The sequence below is a fragment of the Benincasa hispida genome, chromosome 3 (genome assembly GCF_009727055.1).
Source record: "Benincasa hispida cultivar B227 chromosome 3, ASM972705v1, whole genome shotgun sequence".
Taxonomy (NCBI): Eukaryota; Viridiplantae; Streptophyta; class Magnoliopsida; order Cucurbitales; family Cucurbitaceae; genus Benincasa; species Benincasa hispida.
Window position 1 is genome coordinate 71,333,976 of NC_052351.1, and position 11,105 is coordinate 71,345,080.

Consider the following 11,105-nt stretch of genomic DNA (forward strand, 5'->3'; position numbering starts at 1 on the left):
TCACGTTATATACCAATTTTTATTTTTCTTTTTAATTCATCAATAACGCAATTCGAAAAGATTTTGCAGTGTTCAACTTTCATCCAGTCATTCACAAAAATCTTAAGAACATCGCTACTAATGCATATGAATTAAAGGAATTAAACATGAAATGGAAAGACACTAATGAATTAAATTGTAGAAAAATACAGAAAGCATTAAAGGCTAATTCTAATAAGCAATAAATAACGTAATTTAGAAAGCAGTAAAAGAAAGCTGTAAAGAAAGCGAGTAAACATAGATAAGGATGCTGATTGAAGAAAGTTTTCAGAATTACCGCAATAGCATCCCCCGCAAGCGGTTAATCTTACTTGCCTAAGTCAATGGTATCCATGTGTCGATCCACATCGCCCCCGTAATAAGGCTTAATCCATTGACCATTGACTTTAAATGCATTGTTTCTGTCTTCAGTTGTCAGTTCCACTACGTCGTGGGGAAAGATAGTCTTGATCTGGAATGGCCTAGACCAGCGGGATTTCAACTTACCTGGAAACAATCACAAACATGCGTTAAACAATAATACCTGTTGACCTTCGATGAATGTCCGGTTGTTTATGCGGTTGTCATGCCACTTCTTAGTTCTCTCCTTATATATCTTGGCATTTTCGTAGGCGTCCCATCGCCATTTGACCAGCTGGTTCAGTTGCAATTTCCGGACTTTCCCCGCACTTGCTAGATCACAGTTCAGCTTCTTGCATGCCCACATCGCCTTATGCTCCAGTTCGAGAGGCAAATGAAAAGCTTTTCCGAAGACTAGGGCATATGGGGACATGCTAATTGGCATTTTGTAGGTAGTCCTGTATGTTCACAACGCTTTGTCGAGCTTGGGTGACCAATCCTTCCTAGAGGTACTGACTACCTTCTCCAAGATAGTTTTGATCTCTCGGTTAGAAATCTCTACCTGCCCATTAGTCTGTGGGTGATAAGAGGTTGCAACTCTATGGCTGACGTTAAATTTAGTCAACAAGTTGGTGATTATGCGGTTGATGAAGTGAGAGCCTTCATCGCGGATTAAGGCCCGTGGCGTTCCATATCGGGCAAAGATATTCTTCTTGAGAAACTTTGCCACTGTGGCCGCATCATTCTTGGCACATGCGATGGCCTCAACCCATTTTGATACGTAATCAACTGCGACTAGGATGTAGTGATGACCTTTTGATCGTGGAAATGGGCCCATAAAGTTGATTCCCCATACATCAAATAATTCGACCTCCAAGATTGACGTCAAAGGCATTTCATTTCTTTTAGAGATATTCCCCGTTCTCTGGCATCTATCGCATTGAACAACGTGAGCATGGAAATCCTTAAATAGTGTTGGCCAGAAATAGCCACTCTGTAGGACCTTTGCGTGGTCCGCTACCCCCCAAAGCTGTCTCTTATACACATCTAGATGTGTATAAGAGACAGGGGCAAAAATATTCTTCTTAAGAAACTTTGCCACTGTGGCCGCATCATTCTTGGCACATGCGATGGCCTCAACCCATTTTGATACATAATCAACTGCGACTATGTTATAGCTGTCTCTTATACACATCTAGATGTGTATAAGAGACAGGGAATGGATCGTCCCAGAAATAAAATTTGACGTCATGTTTCAGCTTCTTCTTTTGCTGGTAAGTATAATCTTCTAGTACTTGGCTGCAAACGATGAAGTTCACAATGTCCACATACTAGGGAACATTAATGCCTACTGACATCAGCAGCTCATCGGGGAATCTTTCTTCAATATCTTTTTATTTCTCCTAAACCTCGCAATTTTCTAATATTGACAGATGATCAGCTACTTGGTTCTCGGTGCTCCTCCGATCCTTGATTTCTAGGTCAAACTCTTGTAGGAGCAACACCCACCGTATCAGTCTCGGTTTCGCATCCTTCTTTGTCATCAGATATTTGATCGCAGAGTGATCAGTGTACACCACCACATTTGTTCTGATTAAGTACTGTCGGTATTTCTCCAGTGCAAATACCACTGCGAGCATTTCCTTTTCCGTGGTTGTATAATTCTCCTACGCATCATTCAATGTTTTACTCGCATAGTAGATAGGATGTAAAACCTTGTCCTTGTGCTGACTCAAAACTGCGTCCACTACATATCCGCTAGCATCACACATCAATGCAAATGGTTGTATCCAGTTCGGCGCACGGCACAATCAGAATGGGTGCGTTGATGAGCGCATCATTCAATGTGTTGAATGCTTTAGTGCACACATCGTCAAAATTATATTCACGGTCAACTTCATGGAGTGCACTTAGAGGCCTTGCGATCTAGGAGAAGTTGCAAATAAATCTTCGATAAAACCCAGCGTGTCCCAAAAAGCTCCTAATTGTTTTCACGTTCACTGGTGGGGGTAGCTTGGAAATTGCATCGATTTTCGCGTGATCAACTTCCAACCCTGCCTTCGATATTTTATGGCCCAGTACAATTCCTTCTTCAACCATAAAGTGGCATTTTTCCCAGTTTAGAACAAGATTCGTTTCCACATATCTCTTTAAGACTTTCTCAAGGTTAGATAAACATGAGTCATAATTATTGCCAAAAACTGAAAAATCATCCATGAATACCTCGACTGTCTCTTCCAAGTAATCTGAAAATATCGCCATCATACATCGTTGGAAAGTGCCTGGTGCATTGCAGAGTCCAAACGGCATGCGACGGAATGCAAATGTACCAAATGGGCACGTGAAGTTTGTCTTATCTTGATCCTTCAATGCAATTGCAATTTGGTTATACCCTGAATAACCGTCAAGAAAACAGAAAAATCCATTCTCAGCAAGTCTGTCTAACATCTAATCAATAAACGGGAGTGGGAAGTGGTCCTTTTTAGTGGCCAAATTTAACTTGCGGTAATCCATACAGATTCTTCACCCTATAGTTGTTCTTGTGGGAATTAATTCATTCTTGTCGTTGGTGACGACTGTCATCCCCCCTTTCTTCGGAACGCATTGCACTGGGCTCACCCAACTGCTATCAGATATTGGGTAGATGATGCCTGCATCCAACCATTTCACTATTTCTTTCTTTACAACCTCCCTCATGGCAGGGTTTAAGCGACGTTGCCTTTCTATCGATCCCGTTTTTCCTCCTTTCAGATGAATCTTGTGCATGCAATACGAGGGATTGATTCCTCGAATGTCTGCCAAGGTCCATCCTAAAGCCTTTGTGTTGTTTCTCAGGATCTGGATGAGTGCATCTTCCTTCTCCTTACTCAATGAGACAGAAATGATAACTGGTAATGTGTTGTTACCTCCTAATAAGCATACTTGAGGTGCACAGGCAATGACTTCAACTCTAGCACGGGTGGTTCTTCCAAGGATGGCTTAGTGCATTGCGATGTTCATTCAGATAACTTGAGTGATTCAAAATTTGATTCAACTTGTATTGTGGCGCACTTCTCCTCCCACATTGCACCAATTCCAAAATCTTCTTCCTCTAACTCTTCTAGGGGCTCGTACCAATTCCAAAATTGAGAATGTTGAACTTCACTTGCTGATCGTCTACCCTGATGGTGAGTTCTCCTTTTTGTACATTGATCAGTGCTCGCCCTGTTGCGAGAAATGGGCGACCCAAGATGATAGACACTTCTCTGTCAGCTTCGTAAATCAATATGATAAAGTCTTCTAGGAAGATAAACTTATCCACTTGCACGAGTACATCCTCTATTTTGCCCCCAAGATGCGTTAATGATCTATCGGCCAACTATAATATAATCGTGGTTGGTCTTGCGTTGCCGATATCCAGCTTCTTGAAGATCGACAAGGGCATTAGGGTTATACTCGCCCCTAAATCGCACAACGCGTTTTCGACCATCTTCCCTCCTATTGAGCAGGGCAATGTAAAACTCCCAGGATCTTTCATTTTGGTGGGAATGTTGTTTTGAAACAGCGCATTGCATTCATATGTTAACCCAACTATTTCATTCTCCCCAATCTTTCTTTTGTTAGCAAGTATATCCTTGAGGAATTTTACATAGCTCGGCATCTATTCCAGAGCTTCTATTAAGGGAATATTGATGTGTAGTTGTCGAAGAAGGTCCAGGAACCTCTGAAATTGCTTACTATCATCTTTATTCTTCAGCCTGGATGGGAAAGGTAGAGGATCCCGCCGTACTTCTTGTTTAGTTGGTTGTTCATTGAGGTCCTGTGCTTGCTGTGTTGTAGTGACTGGAGCTTGCGTTGATTTAGAATTCAAGTCTTGATGAGATTCATCTCTTGTAGATGTACTTACTCCTGAACTGGTAATTTTGCCATTATTGGTTGATTGGTCATCATCGACGGTTAAATCCACTGGTCTGATTATTGAATCTGGCACTGGTGGCATAGGGGCTATTGTTTTACCACTTTTCAATGTCACTACTTGACATTGCTCTTTACCCCATGGCCCCGATGCTCCTGAACTGCTAAGCAACATACCAGATGCTTTATTCTTCAACTCAATCGCAAGCTGTTCAATCTGCTCTTCCAAATATCTAAGGGAGGCAGCTTGCGATCGTCTAATTGCCTCGCTCTTTTCGATATAATGCTTCAATGATGTCTCCAGAGACGAGGTACTACAAGAGGTATCAGATAAGAACAATTGGTCATAGGGTAGTGTACTTTGAGAATTACCTGGGCTATGGTTCGTATTAATGAAGACTGGAGGGTTGCCTCGATTCCCTTGATAACTATTTTGATGAAAACTGTGGCTCCCCTGGTTGTGATTCCCGTCCCTACTTAAAGTTGGGTGATTCCGCCAACCAGGGTTATAGATGTTGCCAAACGGTTCATTGTAGACAGATTATACGAGATGTCGATTCCATGGGCATACTTCCACTGAATGTCCCTCTCCACATTGAACGTAATTAATTGTGGCCACGTGTGTCAACGCATTAACTTGCGCTGAACATTGAGAGAGATGCCTTTTTTGATTAGCCATAGTCTGAAGGAGCAAGTTCATTGTGGTCATTTTTTTGACCAGTATGCTCCTGTCTCTTATACACATCTAGATGTGTATAAGAGACAGGTATCAATTGGTACAACGGCATCTTCTGCTCTCTCTTGCTCTAGACCTCTTTCCTCGAACCCGGTATCCAACCATTCATCTGAATGTCACGAGATATGATCTTAGATGCTTTTGGCTTCCGTATACAATCTGTCCATTAATCTTCCTGCTACGGAGGCATCAACAACTGCTTGCGTTGGTTGATCTAAGCCATTGTAAAAAGTCTCCATCAGAATGCAATTGGGAATCCCAATATGATGACAACTCTTCACTAATTGTCAGAATCGCACCTAGGAGATGCTCAAAGTTTCATAACCCTTTTGTTCAAAATTCAACACATCCCTCCATCTTCTTGCATTGACGGCTGGAGGGAAGAATCTACTCATGAACCTTTCGACCAACTGGTCCCATGCGTTAATCTCATCTGGCTCTAACGACTGAACCCACCTCTTTGCTTCATTCCGTAGTGTATACGGGAAGAGATATAATTAAAGTCCTTCTTAAGTCACACCAGGCATGGAGAATGCGCTGCACATGTCTACAAAGCTCGTCAAATGAGCATGTGAGTCTTCTCCTTGTAATCCTTCGAATTGCCCCACATTCTGAATCATCTGCAGCATAATCGGTCTTATCTCAAAGCTTACATTCTTCTCAACCATGGGTCTTGAAATTCCTAGCGAGAAGTTATAAAAATCCGCCACTGCATAGTTCCTCATAGGGATGTTGCGGTCAGTAGCAAGAAGTATGGAATCTTGCGCTGGCCAATTTTCCCTTTGATTCCCTATGGGTGCTTCGTCATTATTAGCCATGCTTCTTCACTGCTTAATTCAGCCCTGATGTGCTCTTGCGCAAAAAATACACTGGATCTCTAGGTCAGCTTGAATTTCTAGATCACTTCAGTACTCATAAGCCATCAAACTGTTCTTCGCAATAAACAGCCAGTACAAAGAGATCTGTCCTGCAAAATATCACAAACATACTCAACAAAAACTGTTACCAACCCCCGGCAACGGCGCCATAAACTTGACAAGCATAAAATTTGCGATGTTTCTAAATAAGCATGTGGCAGGCGATGAATGATGGATCATACAAGCTCATGTTGGCATAAACTTGTTGACTTGGAATGGAAATGGACTGTGAATGATGTGTTATGCTTATTAAGACTTTATGTGATACTACTTCTAGATGTATGCGTTATTAATGAAATGCTTGTAGTATACTATGCGTTGAAACCAAGTATAATTCCACCGCAAGTTTCTCGGAGTGATCCGAGGTCGAACACAGGGATTACTTAGTTAATGCGTTACGTTCGTGATATATGCGACCGGCTTTACAATTAATAAAAGTTGTATGTGTACAGGTATTTAAAGTTGCAGTAAAGTAAAATTGTGCGGTAAATTAAAATTGCGATAATAAAATAAAGTGCGATAAAAGTAAACCTAATCTATTATGATATAAGATACAGGATACTGATACATGATACTGAGTTTGAGACTGATTGTGAAGATTATACAAACAGAAATAGAAAAGATAACTAGTATAAACATCACAAGTTATTAATTGCGTTAAAGATATAACTAAGGTTTTGCTTTCCCTTGGCGTACACCTCTCGGTGATCGGCCATGTTCCCACATCTCTGTGGTGAATCAGGGATGAACGTAATGAACGCAAGGTTGCTTCCATCTCTAGAAGTATTTCTTGCTTTAGTTAATGCATTCTTCTAACCTTCTCTCGACAGGCAGAATGGCATCTTCACTTCTGCTCTCACTGGTGAAGATGTCGTCTAGCATGCTTTAGCTAAACATATTTATTTCTTTAGCACATATTAATTTACTTGTTTAATTCATTCTAATTGCCAAGGGATTAAGAAAACATCGTGGAGAAAGTGACTCATGGATGAACAAAAATAGATAGAAAGATGGAGATGAAAATGATCATGACATTCAATACTAATATTTAGCGTCTGATACATGGTGTGAATGATAGAGATTAAGAAGATGAATACAATTGATGATGAAGAGATATAAACAAATACAGAAGAGTGCCAACCTCTTGACACAGATCTGAACGATGGATTTGCTTGTCGGCGAATGGAATGAATGAAGAGAAGAGCTTCCCTCTCAGGCTTGCTCGTTCGGTAGAAGTGACCTTAGTACAGAGCTTCCACGGCGGGGATAGAAATGCAATGGAGGATGTTGACCGAGATGAATGGGTCAAGGCCATGGATCTCGAGATGGAGTTGATGTACTTCAACTCAGTATGGGATCTTGTAGATCAACTTGATGGAGTTTGCCCTATAGGTTATAAATGGAGCTACAAGCGTAAACGGGGTGCTGATGGGAAGGTACAGACCTTCAAGGCTCGACTTGTGGAAAATTGTTATACCCAGGTAGAGGGAGTCGACTATGAGGAGACTTTCTCGCCTATTGCCATGTTAAAGTCAATTCGCATCCTCCTTTCCATTGCAACTTATTATAATTATGAGATCTAGCAAATGGACATCAAGACGGCCTTTCTAAATGGCAATCTTGAGGAGACCATTTACTTGGTGCAACCCGAGGGATTCATAGCCCAAGGTCAAGAGCAAAAGGTTTGCAAACTGAATCAGTCCATTTATGGACTGAAATAGGCATCTCAATCTTGGAACACACGGTTTGATACTACGATCAAGTCATATGGATTTGACTAAAACGTTGATGAACCTTGTGTTTACAAGAAGATCGTCAACGCTTCAGTAGTCTTCTTAGTGTTGTACGTAGACGATATCCTACTCATTGGGAATGATGTAGGTCTACTGACTACAGTCAAGAACTGGCTAGCGACCCAATTCCAATGAAAGATTTGGGAGAGGCTCAGTTCCTTCTAGGTATACAGATCTTTTGGGATCGTAAGAACAAAGTGCTAGCACTGTCTCAGGCATCGTACATTGACAAGATTTGCTCAAGTACTCAATGTAGGACTCCAAGAGGGGCCTTTTGCCATTCAGGCATGGAGTCACTTTGTCTAAGGACATGTGTCCTAAGACATTTCAAGAGGTTGAGGAGATGAGACGAATCAGTCCTAACCCAGGCCATTTTAATGTTACTGACCCGTATATGAAGGCTCTCTTAGCTACAGTCTTGAGGGTCACCTACGGAGCATGGGTCTTTAGGATCGCCCGCGGCTGAACTAGGGCAAGTGGAAGATTTTATTGTACTGGGCTTTTATGCCCAAGTTTATTGTTTTGTACTAGTTTTTTTGTACACCCCACTTTTGCTTTAGGACAATTGGGAGATTGTTGGGGTTGATGCCCTAAAGTCTCGTGTCCTGTAGTTTGTAAACAGTTTGTACGAACTCTTGTGTTGTATAATATATGATATTTACTTCACATCTAGTATTTTGCTCAGTTGCTTGTTTAATTTGATTTATCACAAACCAATATACATAAAATCCCTGGTTATCTGTATGTGACTCAAGCATGTATGTGTTGACATACAAGTGGATCATGTCTTAGTGATAACCAAAATGGTCTGTAGTATATGGATATAGGAGGGAAACCTTATCCTGGTAACGCTACGGATACGGCCCGCTTTGTGGAATGGTCATAAGTGTTGCGACTTGTTACAGATGGTCTGATCCTAATCATTTGTGTTGGGGACATGCAAGCGGGGGCATCCTATACAAAGAGTTTGTATAAGACCTGACCACGAAGTGTAACGTCTCGTTATATAACACCATTCATGACAGAGACTTCACTTCACCAGGATGACCATAGGTAACATGACCTCAATCCTGAGTGAGTTGGGAACTCCTGCCATTGAGGGCAGTCATTTGATTTGTATGGGTGCGAGTGCCAGGTCGCCGATTCAAACCTACCATTTTGAGGATTCGTCTGATTTAGGAGCTAGGAACTCAGCTACACAAGATGGAATTCACTCCTTCCCGAGGCAGGGGTAAGTAGATAGATAGCTCCCTTAAGGGCTGATTCCAGGGCTTGAACGATGTGGCACCACACACCTTCTCTTGGCCCAAGAGGTGTTCACACTAGTTGGACTATGTTGTATTGTTCATTAGAGGAATCAATGGTACTTAAGAAGTGAGATGTAACTATGTTGTATTGATCTTGGGCTGGAGATTGTTCCGGTGATGGTGTTTACGATGACCTTAGTTTTGGGGTCTGTGAAGATTCATTCTACGTAGTGGTCATTGCTTCCAAATTGGTGGTTCTGCTATTCGTATTCGAGTGGTCATTGTTGGTGGCTGCTTTTTCTTATCGTTCTACTAATTCTGGTACTATTGACACGGGAACTGCCTTTTTACAGCTTTTCAATATCACCGTTTGACATTGTTCTTTTCCACTAGATTTGGTGATTCTGAGCTACTGGTAGTGTACTAGGTGGTCTATTTTTCAATTCGGTCGCAAGCTGCCCAACCTGTACCTTCAAATTCCTAATGGAAGATGATTGCGATTGAATGAACGCGTCATTCTTCTGTATGTATTCTTTGAGCAGTAATTATAAGGACGATGAATTGGATGAAGTGTTGGATGAAGAGGGTTGTTGTGGGTTGTCTGTTCTGATAATTATTTTGGCCTTGACCCTTGTGACGAAAGCCTGGAGGATTTCCTTTATTACCTAAATAATTGGTTTGCAGATTCCTTTGGCCTCCCTAGTAAGTGTTCCCTCCCCAATTGAAGTTGGGATGATTCTCCAACCTGAGTTATATGTGTTGTTGAAGGTTTTATTGTGGATCGAGCATACAGATTGTTGGCTCGACGGGCAGGCTTCCACTGAATGAGCCTCTCCATATTGTATACAACTTATCGTTGCCACTTGCGTCAGTGCACTGGCTTGCGTTGTATTCTGAGAGAGTGCTTCTTGATTTATGGCCATGGTTTGTAGGATGAGGTGGCTGCGGCCATCTGGGCGGCCAGCGTGTCATTATGTCCATCGGTACAATGGCTCTGTCTGTTTTCTTCGTTCTGTGCTACTGCCTCCATATCCATCATCAACCCAATCATTTGTATTTCGTGATATGCGATCTAGGATGACTTCGATTCAGTATAAGTCTTATCCATAAACCTCCTGCTATTGAGGCGTCTGCGACTGCTTACGTCGCCCTGTTCAGGCCAGTATAGAAAGTTTCCATAATAATCATCTGGAATCCCAATATGCAAATAGTTATTCACCAGACGTCGAAAGCGCACCCATGCTGTGCTTAGAGTTTCATTGTCTCTCTGCTCGAAATTTAGTGCTTCCCGTCGTCTTCTTGCATTAACGGCGAGAGAGAATAACTTCTTCATATATCTTTCTACCAACTGTCCCAAGACTTAATCTCGTTTGGTTCCAAAGAATGGGCCACTCTTGGCTTCATCTCTGAGTGTGTAAGGAAATAGATAGAGTCTGATGCCTTCCGGTGTCATGCCAGAAATGGAGAATGTATTGCACATCTCGACAAAACTGTGAGGGTGCATGTGGGTCTTCTCCTTGCAAACCTCCAAATTGACCCGCGTTTTGTATCGTTTAGAGCATAAACAGGTTTTATCTCGAACCTGATGTTTTTTTCCACTGTTGGTCTTGCGATACCAGGCGAAAAATCATATAAATTGGGCACCACATAGTTGCTCATAGGAAATATGCAATCAGCAGCCAAGAAGACTGAGTTTGCGGCGGCCGATTCATTCCTTGATTTACTTCGGGCCTTTCATTGTGTTGTTCGCCATATCGCTGCGATGCCTATTATGATTTTGGCGTGCTCTCCTGCGAAAGGTCCTCTCAATTTCTGGGTCGACGTTGAATTTTGGATTTGTTTATAGTACTCATGCACCGTCAGCTACTCTTCACTTAAGCACACGTCTGCTAAAAACCTGTCCTGCACAATATCACAAAATATCAAGCACTAAGTCGCCAATCCCCGATAACGGCGCCAAAAACTTGTTGTTTGTGCAGTGGAATGCTGATAATGGCAAAATGCACGTTATATAGCATAAAAATATAAAACAATGAAGGATTGCGACGGTAAAAAATATAAAATTGTATCCCAAAGCATTAAGTTTATAACATTGCGATCGCATGCGTCCATCGCATTAAAAACAACTAACTTATGTATT

General features: G+C 41.8%; 1 protein-coding gene across 1 annotated transcript; it reads right to left on the minus strand.

Moving 5' to 3' along the window:
- Positions 1–346: 346 nt before the first annotated feature.
- Positions 347–823, minus strand: LOC120073698. Its single transcript, XM_039026498.1, has 2 exons — positions 571–823; positions 347–525 (listed from the first exon to the last, which is right to left on the minus strand). The coding sequence occupies exons 1-2, from the start codon at positions 821–823 to the stop codon at positions 347–349; spliced, it is 432 nt and encodes a 143-aa protein (XP_038882426.1).
- Between the last annotated feature and the right edge of the window lie 10,282 nt (positions 824–11,105).

Excerpts from the sequence above, each read along its gene's own strand:
- LOC120073698 (XM_039026498.1), bottom strand. The coding sequence starts at position 823 with ATGCCAATTAGCATGTCCCCATATGCCCTAGTCTTCGGAAAAGCTTTT. Across the intron at positions 526-570 it reads CAACCGGACATTCATCGAAG|GTAAGTTGAAATCCCGCTGG; the intron begins GTCAACAGGTAT and ends GATTGTTTCCAG.